At 32.9% G+C, this 24,806-nt stretch overlaps 2 protein-coding genes across 2 annotated transcripts in view; one reads left to right on the top strand and one right to left on the bottom strand.

The window, feature by feature from the left end:
* LOC145278057 (serine/threonine-protein kinase Chk1-like) overlaps positions 1–10,156 on the bottom strand; it is an 88,123-nt gene extending 77,967 nt beyond the window's left edge. The window contains exons 1-2 of the mRNA XM_080130304.1: positions 9,672–10,156; positions 7,094–7,162 (exon numbers count right to left, since the gene is read on the bottom strand). Of these exons, the coding sequence (XP_079986430.1) occupies positions 7,094–7,158 (65 nt within the window). The 5' untranslated portion in view covers positions 7,159–7,162; positions 9,672–10,156. The remainder of the gene's footprint in view (positions 1–7,093; positions 7,163–9,671) is intronic.
* Positions 10,157–17,291: 7,135 nt separating this feature from the next.
* On the top strand, positions 17,292–19,461 carry LOC145278053 (caspase-2-like). Its single transcript, XM_080130280.1, has one exon. The coding sequence runs from the start codon at positions 17,597–17,599 to the stop codon at positions 18,836–18,838; it is 1,242 nt and encodes a 413-aa protein (XP_079986406.1). The 5' UTR covers positions 17,292–17,596; the 3' UTR covers positions 18,839–19,461.
* Positions 19,462–24,806: the final 5,345 nt, after the last annotated feature.

Raw genomic sequence — 24,806 nt, 5'->3', positions numbered from 1 at the left:
AAGACATCATGGGTTTCCACCTACAAGCAGCAGATGCCCCATTGCAGCATATTCTACAACCCCCCCCCCCTGCTGACAGGGCGCTATAAAGGACACACGCAGATTAGACAGACACGTATAAACACATACACATCATATAGAAAACTGAATTACAGTTTATATATAAGAGAAAGTTGAACTTTACAATCAAAATTTATTGTTCGACTGAATACTCCAAAAAACAATTTACAAAGTCCTTATTCCGTGGAGTTTCAAAGAATGCTATTCTTATTCTTCTCATCAGAGGACATAAAGGAATCAGCAAATTATATTTGTAGCAATTTATTGTAGCTGTAAATTGCCAAATAAAAAAATGAAAAAATACTGAATATATAAAAAAAACTAATATAAAAACAAACCACGCATAATATTTCAGCTTGAATGCAACTCCTCTAGAGTTGATCCAAAATGCAAAATAGTTCTTTAGATAGAATGTATTCCAAAATAAGTCCAGCATGACAATGCATATAATCCGATTGGAAAGTTTACAAAACAGCTGAAATAATGAAAATTATTTTTTTCCGGGCAGTGCAGTAGTCCAAAGAGAAGTCTATCCCTAGTCAAATGGGACATAATAGTAAGAGAGAAATCCAAAATGAGAACCTTCATCCTCGGCTTAAAAAGAAAAAGTAGTTTCAGGGATGGGGGGGGGGCGTGAAAGCGTGTATTACTGTGACCGGAAATTGTCTAGATAGAATGAAACAGATCTTTCAATAAAGAAATTCGATGCCATTATTAAAAACAAAAGTGTAGGAGTGATGATTATAATTTTTTAAGTGTTGCAGAATCATAGTTTATTAAGGCTGTCAAAATGTCATCATGATGAAAAAGATGACAAAATAATAATAATAAATGCAAAATAATTCTAATAATAGTATAGTCAATGATCATGGGTGATGATAATATTAATTTAGTAATTATAGTAACAAATTTAGTAATAAGTATAAAAACAAAAAAAAACTAATAAAGATGTTAATAATAATGTTTATAATAGCAGCAACAGGGATAGTGACACAAATGATTATGTCAATCATATAGCGATATTAATAAAAGTAAATATACACATACATACACATACACTCAAATGAATAGCAATTGTGTGATATGAAGGGTTTTCCCCACATTGATCAAAGCTAATTGCTTTCGAGACGTCCCACACAAAGGCCGCTGACGGCTTTGCTTCGATGAATTTTGCTTTATTTCTACGAAAAAGACAAACAAACACACGAAAGGATGGAATAGAGGGAATTTTTTAAAGTCGATGTAAATAAATGTACATACGACGTGCATTCGCAAATCATAGCTATTATAATCTAGGGAGTATATAAAAAGTTCTAAAAAAAAATTTTTTTTTAAATTTAAAAAAAATGTAACCCTCTCGAGAAGCCCGGCAAATAAAGCCTTTCTTGGATGTACAAAAATGTGCGCGCCCCTTTTGCCTTTTATATATATATATATATATAGACTAGCAGGGGTACCTAGCGTTGCTCGTGTGTTTGTCGGTGTAAGAGAAGAAAAAAAGTTTTGGTAGGAAGGTAGGCTCGAACCCGAAGCCTTGACGCGAAAGTGGAAAAGAACGAGAAAAAAAAAAACTGGCATCTTACCTGCTCGGCCACGATGGGAGAGGAATGAAAAGCGTTTTAATTTCACGATTAAAAAGTTAAATGACAGGTTCGTGAATTTAATGAAGTCCAACATCACGCCATAGAAGGAATGAAATTAACTTTGGCTGCAAGCCAGTTTCTGCATTTCCCTCCAAGATGTTGGGGAAAACTAGCTCCTCATATAAAAGGGGAGTGTCCAAATGAATAGCAATTGTCTGATATAAGGAGTTTTCCCCCCCCGCATTGATCAAACCTCATTGCTTTTCTCAACGTCCTTCTCACGAGTGCCAGGGAACTGTTTTATGCTACGGATTCAGTTTTGTTTTTTTATACTGAAAAGCCAAACAAACACGCATAGACCAAGAAATATTGCGAAAATAGCGTATAAACCTTGCCCAAATTAAAGATACGCTTGAGCTCGTTTCGTAAATCTTCGATATTATAATCTAGACAGTATATAAAAAGGTCTAAGGAACAGTAACCGGCCCGACCCCCCCCCTCGGAAAATGCCTTTGCCGGACATATACAAAAAATGCTCACACACACACACACAAATTTTTGCTTTTATATTATAGACTAGTGGGGGTGCCCGACGTTGCCCGGGTGTTTAGAGGTGGAGGGGGAGGGTAAATCAAAACAAAGTGAAGTAATAACCCTGTTTAAATATTATAAAAAAAAACAAAAAAAACAATGATTAAACTTCTTTAAAAAAAATCGGAAAAAAAAAACAGCGAACATGATGGGGAAAAAAAAAAAAAAAAAAAAAAAAAACGTGATGTAAAATGAACGATGTTAAAACTTCTTAGTGGGGGGTGACCGGGTGTTTGAAAAAAAAAAAAAAAAAAAAATTTTTGGAGGAGGTAGGCTCGAACCCAAAACCTTGAGGCAAAATTGAAAAAAAAAAGAAAAGCATGATGACTTACCTCGACACTATGAAGGTAGGGGAACGAAGAATGGATGAAATTTAATGATTAAAAAGTGAATTGACATGTGCGGACATTTAATGAGGTCAAACATCAATCCCGCAGTCAAGTTTGGCTGCGAGGCACTTTTTTGGGTTTTGTTTCCCCAAGATGTTGGGTTGGGGGGAGAACCAGCTCCCCATAAAAAGAGGAGTCTCCAAATGGATAGCAGTTGTCTGATATAAGGGGTTTCCCCCTCATTGATCAAACCTTATTGCTTTCCTGGACGTCCGTGCCACGAGGGCCAGAGAGCTTTAGCCTGTTCTGGATTCAGTTTCGCTTTTATACTTATAAGCCAAACAAACACGAAAATAACGTGTAAAAGTCACCAAAATGAAAGATACATGCTTGTTTTGTAAATATTATAATCTAGGGAACATATAAAAGTCTTTGCCAGACATACACAAAAAATGCTCACATTAACACACATTTTGCCTTTCATATACTAGCAGGGGTACCCGGCGTTGCCTGGGTGTTTGGAGGTGTGTATGTAGGCGAGGGTGACCCTGTTTTAATATTATAAAAAAACACGATGTTAAAAAAAAATTAGAAAAACCAAAACAAAGCAAAACAGCGAACAAACATTAACGGAAAAAAAAAAAGGTGTAAAAGAGGAAATAAAGTTTAGGTAGGAAGACAGGATCGAACCCGAAGCAACGAGGCTGAGGCGGAAAAAAAAGCCTGACACGTTACCACTACGCCAAAGAGACATATAATTGATAACGGATAAAATTAAACCTTTAAAAACACTTGCAGGTGGTTGAAACTAACGTCAACGTTTTCTAGGTCAAACATGACGTCATTGTCGTAGCAGCAGGAGGAGAGAAAATGAAGTAACAATTTTTTCGGCAGCCTCCTTGTAGAAAAGGGCCCTGTTTAGAGTGAAGGAATTAATGTTTTTGGCTAATTTTTCGATAGTTTTCGTCCAAGATGTCGGGCTTCAAAATGATACCAATCTCGTGAAAATCTGTTGCCTCTGTCAAAAGTTTTTGCGAGACATACAAACACACATACATACATTTTCGCTTTTATATATATATAGACAGATTAATAGGATAGCATGTGTTATTTATTTTGTGTATTACACTTACATCCAAGTGACTGTGGTCTAATTGTTATGGACTTCCAATTCTTGTAATAAATAATTATACCAAGAATTCTTCACAAGTTTTGGTTTCGGTTATACCTGATGGCGCTTAAGTTATCTATTTTTTTTATAAATAATTTTATCAAGAATTCTTCAGAAGTTCTGGTTTCCGCAGCTGAAGAAATCCAAGTTATATATATATATATATATATATGGTTTCGGTTAAGCTGATGCACCCAAGTCGTATGGATATATGTTTTTATTTTTTAAATCACAACTTATATATTATAATATAAAAAAAAATCAATAGAACATTAACTCTATAACAACATATACGAAATCTGCAAGAATTAAAATATCATATTTAAGCGTACTTTACGATCGCATATGCCAGGCATCCCTGCTAGCTTAGATAAATACTTTTGCAGTTTTAACAAAAGAGCTACAATAATATCAGAGCATCTCCATTTATGCTGAACATCTACAGAATACCAACATCAATATATCACATAAGTCCCTTGTAGAATTTCCACAGGTCCTGCTAGTAATATATATATATATATATATATATATATACTTCCTTACTTCCCCTATTTCGGAATTTGTAGATACCGGCCATCCTCTCCCCTTAATTTTTTTTTAACTTTATTTATTTACTCATCTATTTACTTATACGTATGTACAGTGATGATCATATTTATAGGCACGGTAAAATAAAAGTTAAATTTTGTCTAATAAATTCTAAAAAAGGGATTAAATTAAAGAAAATAACAAAGTATATTATGTATTTTTAACTGGCCTTTCCGATGCAGCAATCGGATTTTAGAAAAAATAAATAACAAAGGAACAACAAACATAATTGCAAAAAACCCTTGTTCAAAATTATTGGCACGATTTATTTAATAATCAATTGTATAGCCTTTGGCCTTGATTACCTTCCTCAGTCGCTTTTCATAGTTTACAACCAAGTTGTTGCACTCTTCAGTAGTAATTTTAGCCCACTCTTCCTGACAATAATCCTCCAATTGAATAAGATTCTTAGGCTTCCTTTGCATTACCCTCAATTTTAATGTTCTCCATAAATTTTCAATTGGATTAAGGTCTGGGCTTTGTGATGGCCACTCCAAAACATTAATATGATTGTCCTCAAGCCATTTCTTAGTCAGTTTAGCCGAATGCTTTGGGTCATTATCTTGCATGAACCACCAACGACGACCAAGTGAGAGCTCTTTAGCAGAGTCTTTCAGGTTTTCATCCAATATTTTAACATAATCTTCCTTTTTTATGCTACCTGTGAACTTAACAAGTCGCCCTGGTCCAGAGGCAGCAAAGGATCCCCAAACCATCAAACTGCCTCCACCGTGCTTCACTGTGGGTATGGTGTTCTTAGGCAGGAAAGCTTCGCCAGATTTTCTGTAAATATAAGACACTTTATTATGGCCAAATAACTCTATTTTCGTTTCGTCAGTCCATAGAACACGTTTCCAGAATGCAACATCTTTATCAATATGACGTTTTGCAAAGGCTAGCCTTGCTTTCAGGTGCATAGGCTTCAATAAGGGAGTCTTTCTCGGACGACATGCTTTTAAACCAGCTCTCTTCAAAACTCTACCAACTGTATGTCGAGATACATTCACTCCAGAGGTGCTCTGTTCATCAACAATCTCCCCAACAGAGATCCTTGGGTTTTGTTTTACTTGTCAAACAATTTTCCGTTCATCTCTTGGGGAAAGAATCCTTTTTCTCCCTCTACCCTCTAAACTCATAACGTGGCCTTGCGATTTGAACTTGTTTATTATGGCTCTAACAGTGGATTTGGGAAGGTTTAGCTTCTTTGAAATCTTATCATAGCCCTCCCCATTGGTATGGCATGCTACAACAAGCTTCCTGACGTCTTCGCTGTGTTCCTTAGTTTTAACCATGGCGATTGAAAATTATAATTTAGTCACTTATAATAGTTTAAATAAATCGCTATCTAAAAATTATCTGAAAAAAATTATTCACTGAATTAGCGTTAAACAAGCATAATATGGCTATAAAAAAGTTCAGAAAGCACGTAAACCGGAAATTGATTGATATTATACTGATACTAAAAGAAAAACAAAGCCGTGCCAATAATTTTGAACAAGGGTTTTTTGCAATTATGTTTGTTGTTCCTTTGTTATTTATTTTTTCTAAAATCCGATTGCTGCATCGGAAAGGCCAGTTAAAAATACATAATATACTTTGTTATTTTCTTTAATTTAATCCCTTTTTAGAATTTATTAGACAAAATTTAACTTTTATTTTACCGTGCCAATAAATATGATCATCACTGTATATATATATATATATATATATGTGTGTGTGTGTTTGTACATGTGGGTGTATTTGTTGTGATATATTCTCATTTCATTTGTGTCCCATAATAACTCCTGCTGATAATTTAATTCTTAAATAATAACCTGTACATTTCAGTTGATCCCTTTTTTCTTTAAATTTGGCGCCTTTTCAACGTCATCTTGTCTGGGTCATTTTAACATTGGCTTTTCTATTCTAAAATTAACTCAATCACTATTCAATTTTTTTTCTTCTTCACTCATTTTTCTTAAATTAGCGCAGCCTTGACAATCGAGTTTTAAATTTCTTCCATTTATTTTTTCTGTGCACATCTCATCTTTCTTTTAATAATATTATTTGAACTCATTCCCTTTTCCTTGTACCTATTTGTGAATTATTCCACGGATTTCTGCCTTTTGGATTATTTTGGACCATCTTCCAATTACGCGGTTCCCTTGGATTTTACTTGTGAAAATGGAAATTTAACCCACTTTTTTTTAATTCTGAATTTTTGGATTTTACCGTTATTGGAAATTTTACCCTTCACCAGACTATCAATTGATGTGAAATCATTTTTTTTTTTCACCATATTCCCTCTGCTTCATTTTTTGTTACCAAGTAAGTATGACTTACTTGTAGTTTCATTTAATACTTTTGCAAGCAAAATCCGATCCTGCATTTTGCTAAATCCTACTCTCTGATGAGAAGGAAAGTATTTCTTCGAAACTCTGTGGATTAAGGACTACCCTCTTATTAAGTGCTTCCTTTTTAAAATTAAATATGTTTTTAACTATTTTTCAAAGTGTTTTTAACATGTTTTATTAACTACTTGTTCTTATTATAAGGCCTATTTCCTATTTGGTTTTATCAAGCTTTTACATCTGGTTGAGATTACTTTATAAATATTAACTCTTCAATATTTATAATATACTTTAGTTTTGCCATCTTAGATCATTTTGGTAAACTTAACTGTAATTCTTACTTCATATATATATAGTTTATGAATATCAAATCATGTCTGCAAAAAAAAGAAAAAATGCATGAAAAAAGTTCTCTAAACAGTAAATGAAAGCTCTACTTACTCCCCATAGGCCCCTTCTCCAAGTGTCTGAACCAATTCCCAGCCTTCAATAAAAGGTATGGCCATCTTCCTGAAAAAGAAAGTCAATCAATATTAAAAATGCAGTTGTACGCATTGTTCTCAGATTGCTCACTAGAGATGAAACCTTCTCTGTATTTGATATATTTCCACATTATCCAGGTGATGTCATGTGACAGGGAAAGCTCCAAAGCCTTCTTAGAGAGGTAAGCCAAATTTTCAAAACAAAATTTGATGTATAAACAATGATATAATAAAACAAAAAACTTATAACAACAGGAAAAGTCATTTTCATTTTTCTCTTTCATGAAGTAGTTTTAAAGGTCAGTTATTTACATGAGATTCTCTTACATGTAACAAAACTTACATCTTTCACTCGTTTTGTGCTTAGTACTAGTCATGTGAGATTTCAAGACACTTTCACTCATTTTGCTCCAAACAAATGCATTTTGACATGCACACTAATTATGCCTGTTGACAATCATATTGACATTTATTGATCCGCTTGTATTTGGCTAACCAAACGTACAGTTTTTTATTTTTAACTCGTTTTCCCAAACTGACTGTGTTCAACACAAAGTCGGGTGTCATTTGGTACTTAAAAAATGAAAATATCGAAAAAAGGTTACATTGTATGTATCCGTTTTGGACTGAGTGCTCTCCGAAAATTTCACTTAATTTGATCGAGTAGTTTTTTTTTGTTTTTTTTTTGTTTACAGAGGAAAAACACGTTTTTATGAGAGCACGTTGAAGTCAGCCATTTTGGAACTTGTTGAACACGCCACGGGGAGATAACTCAATGTAAAGCGCCGACACTCCCTCGCCATCTTTACTAGCTTTTCTTCCTAAAAAATCAAACCTTTTGCTCGGTATCATAAATTTTTTTTCGCTGTAAAAAAAAAAAAATAAAAAAAATAAAAAAAAATACTTGATGAAATTAAGTGAAATTTTTTTTTTCGGAGAACTTCGTTCCATAACGGTTATGTACAATATAAACTTTTTTCGATATTTTCATTTTTTTTTTTTTTTTTTAATGTCTTGATTAAACTGTACAAGTAAATCTAAAAATTTATTCAGTTTGGTAGAAAAGTAACTTATCTTGCCATAGCTATATATTTGTTTTTTCACAACTTTTTCGAATCTTTGTGAATAGTAATACAAACCCCAAAAAATATTTAAAAAAAAAAAAAAAAAAAAAAAAAAAAAAAAAGCATCAAAAGTTAGACGGGGTCATTATAAGACAGCAAAACGGGTTTGTATTACTGTACACAGATCCAAAAAAGTTGTCAAAAAACAAATATATAACAAATAAATGTTATCAAGGGCATGAAAGTTACTTTTCTACCAAACTGAATAAATTTATAGTGTTTTTATTTAATGTAACATGTTTATTCAACTCGAAAAACATAGTGTTTACCGATCTATTGAAAATTTTAAAATGGCATCCGTCTCTCTCTTTGACACGGTAAGTTTGGGAAAAGGAGTTAAAAATAAAAAAATATGTAAAATACCCACCGAACATATGTCAGCCTATGTCACGGTAACATATATTGAGCGAGTTTCTAACAGTATTTTGTCTAGTTTTTTTTTTTATTTATAACTCCTTTTCCCAAACTTACCGTGTCAAAGAAAGAGTCGGGCGCCATTTTAAATTTTCCAATACATCAGTAAACACTATGTTTTTCGAGCTGAATAAATATGTTACATTGAATAAAAACACTAAAAACATATCCAGTTACGTGGAAAAGTAACTTATCTTGCCTTTGATAACATTTATTTGTTATATATTTGTTTTTTGACAACTTTTTCGAATCTATGTGTAGTAATACAAACCCAATAAATGTTACCAAAAGAGAGAGAAGTTATTTTTCTACCTGCATAAGTTTTGTGTTTTAACGTATTTCAAAGCTTTCATTCTGTTCAAAAAACAAGTAGTGTCGAGTTGGTAAGTTAAACCGACAATGAATATGGGCGACAAAAACATGCAATCTTCGGAGTGTCAATAATGACTTTAAAGTATTTAAAAAACAAAAAAAACAAAAAAAAAACAGGTTTAATGTACCATATTTTGTTTTTATTTTTATTTAATAAAAAAAAAAAACGTCCAGTGGTTCGAAATTGAGTGATCTATTTACTAGAACGTTGGATTAGAAACTGAGCACTCCTACAAATATTTAAATATTGATTTTTTTTTTTTGCATTTTACATCAAATAAAAACACTAAAAACTTATCCAGTTACATAGAAAAGTAACTTATCTTGCCTTTGATAACATTTATTTGTTATATATTTGTTTTTTGACAACTTTTTCAAATCTTTGTGTATAGTAAAACAAAACAAACCGAAGTTTTTTTTTTTAACATAAACAAAAACTTTTAAGGTTTCCTAGCTAAATAATTATGGGAGTTTAGTTTAAATTATATCATAAAGTTGTCGAAAACTCCAAAATAAAAATAAAAACGGTACTTAAATAACATTTTTTTTAGAAATTAGTGTTTGTTTATATAAAAGAACGAATTGGCGCCAATCGTCATATAAACATTTCAGTAAAAATTAACTTACCTTTTTGCTTGATCTCTGGATTGGACTTGTTTATGTCTCACTGGATTTAGTGAAGACAATATATATAAACGATATGGATTTGCATCGGATTTATTTTATTTTATAAAAGAAAAAAAAAATCATGAACTATTAGGAAAGTTTTCGCCGGGTAAAAAGGACGAAAAAACACGTGGCCACTAACTAAATAAAGGGAAATAACTCAAGGAGAAAAAAATGTATTGAAGGGCGAAGGCGTTGCCACTACTAATCCAGTCCACATCCCGATGAGTACAAGAGGTGGATATTTAACGTGGAGGAAATCCAGCTCCCCAGAAAGGAGCATTTTTTTTTTTTTTTTTTAGTGGGTGGGTAAATATTACCTCATTCTAGAAGGATTTTTCTATAACCAACTGAGAACAGAAAATCACTGGGAATATGGTAGGATCGTTCTACCGCTCCCGCTCCGCTCCACTCTCCAGAAAGAATCTTTTTATTAGACTAAATGTACAACAATCGAGGCCGCTATCTGGTTTTGAAATTTTGGCCTTTCTAAGGCTTACCAGATTGGCTTTTTTTCTTTTTTTTTTAGGCCAAATTTGGCTTTTTTTCTTTTTTTTTTTACGCTTTTGCATGGAATCATGGTCCAAAAAAAAAGGACAAATTTGGCCTCAAAAAAGGCCAATCTGGCAAGCGTTACAAAGGCCAAATTTTCAAAACAAGTTGGCGACACCGATTGTTGTACATTTAGTCTAATAAAAATTGTTGAAAAAATTATAACACACCGCCCCTCCATGGAAAAACGGTTACTTAAGCTACAGAAGCACCTGTTAAACGACACAAGTTCTATAATTGAATACCCCCCCCCAAAAAAAAAACGAAAAACATAAAATGTGCTTTAAACCGCTCGTGAAAACTTACTTTTTTTTCTTCTTAGATCAATTAAAAAGGGGTTAATGCCATGCAAACCATAATTTTGCGACGGATTTGATCATCAGATTTGTGGCCAGCAACATCGAATATTACTAAACAACAAATTAGTGGTCGTTTTTCTGTTGTAGCGAAAGGTAATAGTTACCTTTTTAATTTATTTTAATAAATACTATTTTAAATACTGTTTTTTATTTGTGGTCTTGTCTTTACGTTTTTTCCTTTCGCTCAAGATTTCTTGGAATTTACCCCTTCCCCCTCCAATAAACCTTACATTTTATTTATTTATTTATTTATTTATTTTTTACCCCAATGCCGGTGGTGGGGAGGGGGATTCCAGTTCCATATGGCATATTTATCTTTTTTTTTTGGCGTTTTTTCGTTATTGGAAAATAAGATGGCCGCTATTAAAAATAAGGATTACGTTGGATACTGAATGTCTTCAAATATGATAATTGCGCAAAAAATAAGTGCGGTATCGTTCTCAGGGTACCCGAAAACCTTTAAAAATCGACAAATTAAAGGTAAATGCCGAGGGGTCGGTAAACTAAAAATTTACCTTTTTTTTTTTTTTTTTTTTGCCCGTATTTTCAAGTTAAATTCAAGTTTTGGTAAATATCCAGATACGCTAAAACAGAACACCGACCACTCTAATTTGTTTTTATAAAGGTAATTGAGGTCGCTGACAACGAATCTGATAGTCAAACTTGGGCAAATTTACCGTTTGCATGGTATTAACCCCTGAACCCACGAACTACTTTTGCAGCTTCCGTTTACGCTACGTGCATGCGTTGCAGCATAAACGACAGCTGTCTTCACCAAGCAAACTGCCTTCTCACATGACGTATCAATCAAAAAATTACGGACTGACATTTTTTAATGACTTGCAATTGAAGAAAAGTGCAATAAATTGGGGGAGCTTCTTTTTTTTTTTTTTGTCTCACGTAGTTTTTAATGCGCCAAACATTTTTATGTTTTTCATTCTTTTTTTTTTTTTTTGCGGGAGGAGGATTCAATTATAGAACTTATGTGGCTTAATAGGTGCGTCTGCGTCTGCAGTTTAGTTAACCGTTTTTCCGTAAGTAACGAACGCACCGACATTTACCAATTAGAACACCATTTAACATTTTTCGAAGATTTTACTGTTTACATTGGGGTTACATTGTTTTTACATTGGGGATGTCGGTCCGTTACTTTTTGATAATTCTATGTTCCAGGAAAAAAAAAAACAATTAAATTACCCCCCCTCTCCCCAACTTGAAGTGCTTTCCTTTTCTTGTTTTATTTCTTTTTCAGCTAATTTTAAATTTTCCACCCAAAAAGTGCTATAATGTATTTTTGAAAATTAGAAAATTCTATGTTCTGAAAAAAAAATTAACTTACCCCCCCCCCGCCAACTTGGTGTGCTTTTCTTTTCTTGCTTTATTTCTTTTTCATCTAATTTCAAATTTTCCGCGGAAGATTTGTACGCCATGTGAGAAGGCAGTTTGCTTGTTGAAGCCGTCGTTTATGCTACAGCGCACGCGCGTAGCGTAAACAGAAGCTGCAAAATGGTGAAAAGTAATTCGTAGGTTCAGGGGTTAATACCATGCAAACGGTAAATTTGTTCCAAGTTTGACTATCAGATTCGTTGTCAGCGACCTCAATTACCTATATAAAAAATTAGAGTGGTCGGTCGGTGTCTTGTTGTAGCGTATCTGAATATTTACCCAAATGGTACGTCGGTACGCGGTACGATATCTTTTTGTTTATTAAATTGTTAGGTGACAGTACAGAATAGTTACAATACACCCGCAAGCCCGGTAACATAAGTGCATAAGTACAAAATTCTGAATTACCAATTCTTTGCTTGCCCCCCCCCCTCTTTCCGATCCTTGTTTTCCCGCTTCAGCTTAGTGTCTAATCTGACTACCTTTTTTTAAGTACACGCGAATGAATACAAAGAATTTAGGAAAACTCGTCCCGGGAAAACTCGTCTCCGGAAAACTCGTCCCCTTTCGCTAGGTAGGAAAACTGGTCCCTTATTGAATAAATGTCGATTGAAAACACATTTTATGATCGTTCTTGAAGGAGATATTGTTTTTTAAAATAGACTATAACCCCTATAATATTTTAAAAAAAATATTTTTACTTGTTTAATGTTTTTTTTGTTTTTTTAAATAAAATCGATTTTCTAAGTGTCCGTTTTCTACCTAACTGGTTAAGTTCTTAGTGGTTTCACTTATTTTAAAGCGGTTATTATGTTCATAAACGAGACCGCTTTTTTATATTAATATAAAAAGAATTTACGGGTTTGTATTACTGTACACATAGATTCGAAAAAGTTGTCAAAAAACAAATATATAACAAATAAATGTTATCAAAGGCAAGATAAGTTACTTTTCTACCAAACTGGATATAATTTTCGTGTTTTTATTCAATTTAACATGTTTATTCAGCTCGAAAAGCATACAGTGTTTACCAATGTATTGGAAAATTTAAAATGGCGGCCGACTCTCTCTTTAACACGGTAAGTTCGGAAAAAGGTATAATAAATAATAAACTAGACAAAATACTGTTAGAAATTTGCTCAATATATGTTACCGTGACATAACTTGACATATATTCGGTGGTTTTTTAATAGTATTTTGTCTAGTTTATTATTTATAACACCTTTTCCCGAACTTACCGTGTTAAAGAGAGAGTCGGCCGCCATTTTGAATTTTCCAATACATCGGTAAACCCTATGTTTTTCGAGCTAAATAAATATGTTACATTGAATAAAAACATATCCAGTTACGTGGAAAAGTAACTTATCTTGCCTTTGATAACATTTATTTGTTATATATTTGTTTTTTGACAACTTTTTCAGAATCGTTTATTCGGTAAAGAAAAAAAAAACGCAGAAAACAAACAAAAACATGTCGAGTGTTACGTGAGAACGAGAAATAATGTCCGGTATATCACATCTTAGGGGTCTTGATAATCGCTAAACAATAGAAAATTAAAGAAATTACTGAGGGAGATTTGGTTTTAAAAAGAAAATAATAAATTTTAATATTTTTTAAAATATAATTTAGAGAGAGAGAGAGAGGGGGGGGGGTAAAAACTATATCTCCCTCCGAAAAAGCAACCAACAAAAAATGAAATTAAAAAGATTCTTGATAAACGATAGCGGGGTTTTCAAGAAAATTGATTAATAAATTTATTTAGTGATTACTTTTTCTCTTAATGATTGATTTTAGGGTTATCCTTTACGGAGATGGTCCCGACGTCCGCCTCGTTCTGAGTTTGGAGAGAGGCCGTCTGACGTAGGCGGTGTCGAGGCAGAAAATTACCCTAACCCTAAAATATGCGATATGTCACAGACAGATGCTTTTACAAATATTGTGAAACAAATCACAGAATTTTACAGGGTTAACTAACCACGTGGAACTATTCTAATCATGTGGGCTGCTTTTTTTATTTTTAAATTCTAATTATTTGAACTGTTTATTTTGTAAAATTCCAATTATTTGAACTGTTGAATTATCAAAAATTTGAACTGTTTATTTTGTAAAATTCTAATTATTTGAAATTTTTATTTTGTAAAATTCTAATTATTTGAACTGTTTATTTTTTTTAATTCTAATTATTTGAACTGTTTAAAATAAAAATAAAAAATAAAAATTCTAATTATTGGAACGGGTTTTTTTCTCCTTAAGTTAACAACTGGGCACTTAATTGAAGGGGTAATCTTCTGCCTCGACACCGCCTACGCCAGACGGCCTCTCCCTGAGCTCAGAACGAGACGGGGGTTGGGACCATCTCCGTAAAGGTTATCCGATTTTAGAATTTTGAAGTAAAAATTAAAAAAAATTAAAAATTAGTTAACGAGAGATTGTTAGCACATGGCATCTCTCGCGCCAAAAAAATATTTCGTTTTTAATTTATTAGTTAATTTTTGCAAAATTTGACAGGACGACAATAAATGTTGATAATTGATAAAACTATAATTTTAAATAACGCATGAGTGCATTTGGTATGAGAGAAAACAAAAACATAGCAACAAAAAAACTATCATAATTAAAAAAAAAAAAAAAAGTAACGAAAAATCGAATCGCTCCCTGTTTTTTAATTTTTTTGTTTTGTTTTTAATTATTGTTTTTATGACTCCAAAAAACATCGTTAAAATAAAAACGAAAAAAATTTGTAATTAACTTTGTATAAACATAATAAACGCTTTAATATAAGTGAAATCACTAAGAACTTAGCCAGTTAGGTAGAAAACGGACACTTAGAAAATCGATTTTATTTTAAAAACAAAAAAAAACAAAAAAAAACATTAAACAAGTAAAAATATTTTTTAAAAATATTAGGGGGGGGGCTATAGTCTATTTTAAAAAATAATATCTCCTTCAAGAATGATCATAAAATGTGTTTTCAATCGATATTTATTCAATAAGGGACCAGTTTTCCAACCTAGCGAAAGGGGACGAGTTTTCCGGAGACGAGTTTTCCCGAGACGAGTTTTCCCGGGACGAGTTTTCCGGGCACCCACGCGAATTCATAGGTGCATCAGAATTTTTGTAGGAATTTTTGACACCCCTAACACGAAACTGCAAATAAAATATAAAAAAAAAACTCGTAGTTTCTCTTTTAAAGGTGAGTTGTTTATTTTCTTTATGGATTATACTTCCAAAATAAACTATTAAAGTTGTATAAAAAGTAATAGAAATATTTTTTTAAAAAATAGTAATGAAATTAATTGAATGTTACGAGTTCAGTATTTTTAAACTTTAAAAATCTATCAAAATTTTTCTATTGATTCTATTTTTACGATATTTTCAGGGTCAATGTGAATTTTTATGCTCTTTCCAATAAATCGAATATAATATTTTAGACAAACATTTTTTTTAAATTCACCCCGCCCCCCCCCATTTTCAAATGTCTATTAAAAAGTAAATAATTAATTTATATACCAAAGTTTTATATATCACAAATTGAAGATAAAAGATCAATAAATAATATATTCAAATTTAAAAACAAAAATGTAGTGGTTTTAGAAATTTACCTGTAAAGTCCCAAGTTTAAAACCTTAAAAAAAAAAAAAAACACGTTGTTTTTGTGTTTTTTTTTTTATTTTAATGAAACCTTAGTCCTTGCTCCTTTAATTGAAAAAAAATTAGGGCTTGAATGACATTTTTCAAGGAGTTATAAGCTTCGAAAGATGGCGGGTGGAATTATTTAATAGTTTTCACGAAATTTCTGACACTGCTAGCGAATTCATTCATAATTGTGAAATTATTCACAATTGAAGAAATAAAGCGCAACTGGTTTTTTTTTAATAATTACACAACTCTTTAAATTTAAATCAATGTATTCAAACAGTCCTTCAAGTTTTACGATATATTTTTGTTTATTAAATTGTTAGGTAAAAGTACAGAATAGTTACAATACACCCGCTTTCCCGGTAACATAAGTGCATAAGTACCAAAAAAAGTGATTTTTAATATCGTATTCAGCTAAATTCATAATAAGCGGCACTTGAATTAATGGTTTATTTTATTGATGCTACACCGTAATCACGTGATTAAAATTTTAGCAGACGAAACATTGGGAGTCAAAAGAGTAAAGAGTTCCGAATTTTAATATGATGACCACCCAAAGACTTACCTTTAAGAAGTCGATTAAGGAGAGGTTGAAAATAAGAAAATGCCTTTCGGAATAAACACCCACCCCCATGTTAAGAACAGCTTTTGGAACACCCTTTGGAGATTGGATAACCAGTGCGGCACTTCTGCATGTCAGTGACATGAGGCGAATATGTATATTTCAAGTACCGCCGACAAATGTCACTTGTCAGCCAATGAACAGGGGTCGATAACTCTTCCTTTTCTAAAAGTGGGTGCAAACTAAAATTATATTTCGCTACATTTTTGCACAGGTTGTACAAGTCCGTCAGTTCGCTTCCTAACCCCCCCCCTTAAAAAAAATGGAAATAATCACCGGTCGGGTCGCGTAAGCGAGTTGCAATATTTTTCTCGTTGATGGTCACAAAGTACGTGTTCAATTTGGTCGAACGTTATAATTGAGAATTGAGTCCCGACGATTAATTTTTTCCCCCATCTGAAAGTTAAGTTTGTAATCGACTAGATTAACGTGAAAAAAGGGGGTTGTAACTTGCGGAAATTAGAGGTGGGGGTCGTTTTTTTTTTTTTTTTTTTTTTTTTTTGCTCTTATTTATAATTTAATTGGGTAGTGCACGGCCATGGGGGGGGGGGATCAGTGGATCCCCACTACTCCAAATATTTAAATTATAAATGAGACAAAAAAGGGGGGGGGGCAAATTAGACAAAGTTAAGTTTTGCTATATTGGCCAAAGATTTTCAGTTTTCAGAAAATATTTACCTCTTTTGTTACGATTCGAACTGTCTGGTTTCTTTTATTTATTTGCAAAACACAATTTTCGCTAATTGTCTTCGAAAACAATTTTCATTATTAATTTTCTACCTTATCGTTTTTCGTAATTTTTGGATATGTTCATTCATTACTGTGACATGACATGACAATTCAGTAAGATGCTATCGGTTTCACTTGAAATTCAATAGTTCAATTTTTGAATTTCGCTACAATAACGAAGAACAACCTAAAAAAAATACCGTAAACATTTGAATTTATAGCACGGTCCGTATTCTGTGTAAGCGGCTTTTTTTTTTTAACGAAAACCTGTTTGTCTGGACGCGTGGGTTGGGAGAAAAACTGGGGAAATACAAACTTTTATTTTTCGTTTTTATAAGAACTTCTAGGATTGGACAACCTTTCGGAACACGTGACGAATACACATTACGTGAAGCGTTTCATGTTTTCTTTTATTTCCTATTTATACTGGTTAGTGGTTAGCTCATATATATTGTGAAAGAAAGCTATTCTAAATTTAATTAATCTATAACCAAAAGTGACTTTTATTTGTTTTGTTTTTGTTTTACGGTAAACTACCCAACAACAACGCAAGTTAATGCAACTAAAGCAATACGAACCGATTTCGTTCGCGTCAACAAATGGACCAAATCTACCGCGAAGTTTTCCGAAAGTGTTATTCTTTTCTCGTTGCGAACATTGAATATGATGACATTTGCGACTTATTGATACAATACGAGGTGATACCTGAGATGATTGCCGAAGACATTGATTCGCTTGGTAATAATCGACGTGCAAAAGTCCGGAAATTAATAGACTTTCTCTCCAAAAGAAGCAACGAAACTTTTGCCACATTCGTAAAATGTTTAACGGAGAGCAAACAGGGACACGTCGCTAAAACAATTACGGATAAATTGAACGAAATGGGGATGATTCGACCCCCGGAAATACAAGGATGCGCTACCTCATCGAATGAAACTGGAGCTTGTGTCAGCGTTGCGGTTGCGTGTTCGGAACCGTGTGAACAAGTTGCCATGGAGGAGGATCAATATTGCCCGCTTCTACCCGGGGAAAGCGCTTCTTCTCCCGTCTGCTACGAAATGAATTCTAACCCACGCGGTTTTGTTTTAATTATTAATAACGAAACCTTCACCCAAACTTTAGAAGATCGATTTGGTTCCACGAAAGATGTGAACGATCTACGGGTACTATTTTGTAACTTCGGGTTCTACTGTGATGTCAAACACAATCTGACAGTCGACGAAATGAAACAACACCTGTTAGCTTTCTCGAATCTTGACGAGCACAAACGTCAAAGTTGTTGCGTTGTGATATTGATGAGCCACGGCGAGGAAGATCACATTTACGGGTCTGGGTGCCAAAGCGTCCCCATAAAGGAACTCATAGTCTATTTTAGTGATCATAACTGCCCGAACCTCAAAAACAAACCGAAACTTTTTATTATACAGGCTTGCCGTAGTTACAAAACTCTCCCGAAAGATGGACGAGAGTCTCCGACGAATAATAGCTCCAGCTCCACTCTAAAACCACCTTTGATGAGATTGGAGTCATTTGATCTTTCATCCTTCGATGCTGTTGTGGCTAACACGATGAACCCGCATCCTCACGCCGATATGTTGCTTGCTTATTCAACGGCCATTGGGAATAAATCTTTCCGATCTACAACGTCGGGAAGTTTGTTTATTCAAAACATAATCGAAGTCTTTCGAGAAAAAGCTCATACTACATCAGTTACGGACATGTTGATCGAGGTGAATGGGAGACTCCGGGAAAGATACGGTGATCTCCAGCAGCTCAGCGCACCTGAGGTTGTTTTGACCAAAAAATGGTACCTCAACCCGGTACAAAACAGAATGACTTAAAGAATTTGGTAAATTCCTATTTCAGTGACTTTAATTATTTCGAGTAAAATGGGACGAAACTGGTTTTTAACGGCCCGTTTTACACCCACGTCGCACGCACCTGTTCCATTTTTTTTTTTTTTTTTTTTTTGTATTTCTGCCCGGACTTAGGGTTAGTAGTAGGATCAAGAAATGCCAATAGTTTTATAGAACGACAACGTTTAACCTTAGCATTTTTACACCACAATTTCGATCTCCTATAGCAGATGTTCCTATTTACAATGTCTCCCCACGGGACAGAGTTAGACACCAGGGTCGTTTTTTAATGTGGAGAAAAGGAACGAAAATAAAAATTGTCTCAGTCGTGAAGGATTTCTCCTCCAGAGAACAAGAAATTGAAGTGCAGCATCTGAAGAACACATACTACACTTTGATCTTGACCTGAAGGAAGCAGATGTTTCCCTAAGTTCTACTTTCGCTTTTCTCCCTCACGAGTCAGAAATTTCGTGAAAACTATTGAATAATTCCACCCGCTATCTTTCGGAGCTTATAACTCCTCGAAAAATGTAATTCAAGCCCTAAATTTTTTTTCAATTAAAGGAGCAAGGACCAAGGTTTCATTAAAAAACAAAACAAAAAACAAACCACGTGTTTTTTTTTTTTTTTTTAAAAAGGTTTTAAACTTGGGACTTTACAGGTAAATTTCTAAAAAACACTACTTTTTTTTGTTTTAAATTTGAATATATTATTTATTGATCTTTTATCTTCAATTTGTGATATATAAAACTTTGGTACATAAATTAATTATTTACTTTTTAATAAACATTTGAAAATGGGGGGGGGCGTGAATTAAAAAAAAACCGTTTGTTTAAAATATTATATTCGATTTATTGGAAAGAGCATAAAATTTCACATTGACCCTGAAAATATCGTAAAAATAGAATCAATAGAAAAATTTTGATAGATTTTTAAAGTTTAAAAATTGAAAAATACTGAACTCGTAACATTCAATTAATTTCATTACTATTTTTAAAAAAATATTTCTATTACTTTTTATACAACTTTAATAGTTTATTTTGGAAGTATAATCCATAAAGAAAATAAACAACCCACCTTTAAAAGAGAAACTACGAGTTTTTTTATATTTTATTTGCAGTTTCGTGTTAGGGGTGTCAAAAATTCCTACAAAAATTCTGATACACCTGTGTGTGCTCGTATGCCGAATTCATAACATCGAGCCAACGTCAGTTGTTTATTAAATTATTATTAGGTAATTTGCTAAAATAACTTTTTAAATTTAGTAATCAAGTAAAAAATGACATCTTTATTTGATTAAATAATTCGAAATAAATGATTTGGGTTTTAATTGAATTATTTTTATTGTGCAATAATTTCTATCAGTTGGAAATATGTTAAACATAATGACCGTTTTGGTAGAAAAAAAAAGTCCACTCGCTGCTACGAAATAGGAATAGGGACATGTAACCGAGAAAAGCGAATGTAAAAATCAAAGAGATATCTGCTACAGAAGATCCCAAAATTTATCATTGGTAGTGAGTAATGAGGAGAGCATGGAGCTTAACTTGGATTTCAATTTTATTCTTATTTTGGCAAATGTGTATTTCAGCGGCGTAATTTATTTGACAGACAAAAATTTATAAAAATTATTTATTTTTATATAAGACACATTGGGTTTATATTTACTATACACATATATTCGAAAAAGTTGTCAAAAGAAAAACATATATAACAAATAAATGTTATCAAAGGCAAGATAAGTTACTTTTCTACCTAACTGGATAATATTTTAATGTTTTTATTTAATGTAACATGTTACAGTGTTTACCGATGTATTGGAAAATTTAAAATGCCGTCCGACTCTCTCTTCAACACGGTAAGTTTGGGAAAATAAGTTAAAAATAAGAAACTATCCAAAATACTGTTAGAACCCCACCGAATATATGCCAGCCTATGTCATAACAGATTGAACGAGTTTCTAGCAGTATTTTGTATAGTTTTTTTATTGTTAACTCATTTTCCCAAACTTACCGTGTTCAAGAGAGAGTCAGTCGCCATTTTAAATTTTCCAATGCATCGTTAAACACTGTATGTTTTTCAAGCTGAATAAACATGTTACATTAAATAAAAACATTAAAATATTATCCAGTTTGGTAGAAAAGTAACTTATCTTGCCTTTGATAACATTTATTTGCTATATATTTTTTTTGTTTTTTTTTTTTGACAACTTTTTTGAATCTATGTGTATACTAATACAAACCCAACACATTACTAAGGGAAGGTCGAAATAAAACCCGAAAAAATTTAATTTTTATTATTTTTTTTTCAACCATGGTCCATGCAAGAAAAGCACAAAAAGGCCAAATTTGACCTCATAAAGGCCAATCTGGTAAGCCTTAGAAAGGCCAAAATTTCAAAACAAAATGGCGGTCTCGATTGTTGTACATTTTGTCTAATAAAAAATATTGAAAAAATAATAAAAATTAAATTTTTTCGGGTTTTATTTCAGCATTAGGGTCTAATAATGTGTTTTGTATAAAAATAAATAAGTTTTATAAATTTTTGTCTGTCAAATAATTTACGCCGCTGAAATACACATTTGCCCTTATTTTTACTTAAAACATGGGTTAGGGTTCACGTGTACGAGCGGTATTCCGTTCTATATTTTTTTCATTTTCATCTTTTTTTTTTTTTTTTTTTTTAATTTTGTTCCGTTTCTAATGCAACATTCTAGTAAATCAATCACCCATTTTAGAACCACACAACATTTTTAGGCTAAATTTTGCGAATTTAGCCTTTTTTAAGCAGTTTGCCCATTTTTTTTTGGAAATTTCGCTTGAAATTTGTCCTTTTCCGATTATTTTATATACATATTTATGTGGATTTGTATTACTGTACACACATAGATTCGAAAAAGTTGTCAAAAAAACAAATATATAACAAATAAATGTTATCAAAGGCAAGATAAGTTACTTTTCTACCTAACTGGATACATTTTTTGTGTTTTTATTCAATGTAACATGTTTATTCAGCTCGAGAAACATGCAGTGTTTACCGATGTATTGGAAAATTCAAAATGGCGCCCGACACTCTCTTTAACATGGTAAGTTTGGGAAAAGGTGTTATAAATAATAAACTAAACAAAATGCTATTATTAGCAGATGTTCCTATTTACAATGTCTCCCCACGGGGCAGAGTTAGACACCAGGGTTGTTTTTTAATGTGAAGAAAAGGAACAAAAATTAAAATTGTCTCAGTCGTGAAGGATTTCTCCTCCACTGACAGAGAACAAGAAATTGAAGTGCAGCATTGCAGCAATGCATCTGAAGAACACATACTACACTTTGATCTTGACCTGAAGCCGATGTTTCCCTAAGTTCTACTTTCGCTTTTCTCCCTCACGTGACGTGCCGTGCTGTGGCTGCTATGCCGAATTCATAACATCGAGCCAACGTCAGTTGTTTATTAAATTATTATTGGGTAATTTGCTAAAATAACTTTTTAAATTTAATAATCAAGTAAAAAATGACATCTTTATTTGATTAAATAATTCGAAATAAATGATTTGGGTTTTAATTGAATTATTTTTATTGTGCAATAATTTCTATCAGTTGGACGTAATGACCGCTTTGGTAGAAAAAAAAGTCCACTCGCTGCTACGAAATAGGAATAGGGACATGTAACCGAGAAAAGCGAAAGTAAAAATCAAAGAGACATCTGCTACAGAAGAACCCAAAATTTTATCATTGGTAGTATATACATATATATATATATACATACATATATATATATATATATATACATACATATATATATACATATATATATACATACATTTAAATTATTTATATAGAACCAATCTATATATATATATACATACATATATATATATATATATACATACATATATATATACATATATATACATACATATATATATACATATATATATATATATATATATATATATATATATATATACATACATATATACATATATATATACATACATTTAAATTATTTATATAGAATCAATCCTCTATTGAATATTATATATTACGAGGAAATAATGGACTAATTCGCAAAATAAATAAATAAATAATAATAATTATGTAGTTCATTTAATTCCGTCTGTCGTTATTTACAATATCACGTCAGCTGATATTTGGGCTTGACGATGAATGCCCTGGAAAAGTCACCTCTGACTAACGTTTTGTTTTAAAATATGCAAATGAGGAAATGATTTGCAGTGATTTTAAATGGTAACTGTTCTTTATTGTAAATTGATGAGAAAAAAATGAAATTAAACAGTGAGGTATCATTCCATCTGCAGTCGAATGCTCTAGCTATATCTTCAGATTATAATAAAGCTGTTTTTTTTAAGAAGAAATAGTTTGCTGAAATTTTATTATCTCCCTTGCTAGTGCAATGTAAAATATTCCCCTGTAAAAATTCTTCTTTTTTTTATCTTTAAGAGAGAAAATGAAATTTTTAAGATCGGATTTTTTCGATTTTTGATACTTATCAGACGGATTTCTGTACTCCCTCAGTAAAATGAACCTCCTTAGTGACATGCAATATGGTTTCCATTCTGCTAGATCTACAGCAAATGTGCTTTTTTTTTTTTTTTACACAGTGATCACCACTTATCAAGGCCCGGAAGCCACTCAGGGATAAGGGTTATTGCAAGTACATTACGTCAGTGTAGAGATTTGATGAAGTGTTTACTTAAGGGGGGGGGTTTCATTAGGAATTTGTTAACGTTGGACTTGAAGATATCCAAGTTGTAGTCCGGTGGGAAGCAGGCAGACGGAACAGAGTTCCACAGGCGTGCAGTTCTAAGAAAGAAGCTGTGTTCATGGAATCCTCGTTTTGATTTAGGCACAGATATAGAGTGGGGGAAAGTTTTCACAGTGGATTCAGCTAGACGGATGTTTTTTGTGAAAGATTGGCGAGGGGGGACCAGAGATTGGAGTTCAGACGAGCACCTGCCATGGAAATAATGATAAAACAAGGATAGGCTCGCTAACGGTTATATCTCATAGGATTATCAAATCTCTAAACAGAGGTTTCTTTTCTAAGGCAATTGCCCATGACATGTCAAAGGCCTTTGATAGAGTATGGCATAAAGATGTACTGTTCAAAATCTCCAACTACAGTATAGCTGGAAATGTCTTTTCAATTATTAAATCATTTCTCTCTGATAGCTTCATAAGATGACTGATGGGCAGAAATTAGAAACTCATAGTATTAATGCTGGAGTCCTTCAGGGGTCCATCCTGGGCCCAACTCTCTTCCTGATTTACATCAATGATCCCCCAAATCAAATCCTAACATCCCTCGTAGACATTTATGCTGACAACACTACAATCTATGGCAACACTTCAAAGACCGTAAGCGACCAAGTTCTCTCTGATTCTCTCTCCTCTGATCTTGATTATGTGGTGCAATGGGGAAAGAGGTGGCTGGTTAATTTTAATGCATCTAAAACCAAGCTTCTATCTTTACATCAGCAATGCTCTGATCCCAGTTTGGCATCGTTTAAATGAATGACGCGTCTTGGGGAGGGTCCATGTTTTAACAAGCTTCTAGGTCTGACCTTTACTCTGGATCATTGATACAGTGGTAACGTCACCAGCTTTGAATGCTATAGGTTATACAAGTCAGTTTTTTTGTTTTTTTAATTTTCACCCCAAACAAGGCACATCGTCACTTAGAAGTAGGGGGCTACAATCAGGGACATAAATTGAAGGGATATTATGAAGGGAGATGAGCAGCAAGATGTCTGTTCACATTACACTTGAACTTCTGCATGTCAGTACACTTGGGAAAGCAGAATCCCGGAAGAGAGTTCCAAAGTCTAGCAGTTCAGGGGAAGAAACTATTGGAGTAGAAGGCTTTCTTACACCCAGGGATCTGTGTAGGGGTGGGATTTAGCTGTTTGTCGGGGGTATTTACATCGAGGGGGTAC

The sequence above is a fragment of the Euprymna scolopes genome, chromosome 6 (genome assembly GCF_053919585.1).
Source record: "Euprymna scolopes isolate OS-2025 chromosome 6, ASM5391958v1, whole genome shotgun sequence".
Classification (NCBI taxonomy): Eukaryota; Metazoa; Mollusca; class Cephalopoda; order Sepiida; family Sepiolidae; genus Euprymna; species Euprymna scolopes.
The sequence above is the reverse complement of the archived record's forward strand: the minus strand, read 5'-3'. Positions and strand labels throughout refer to the sequence as shown.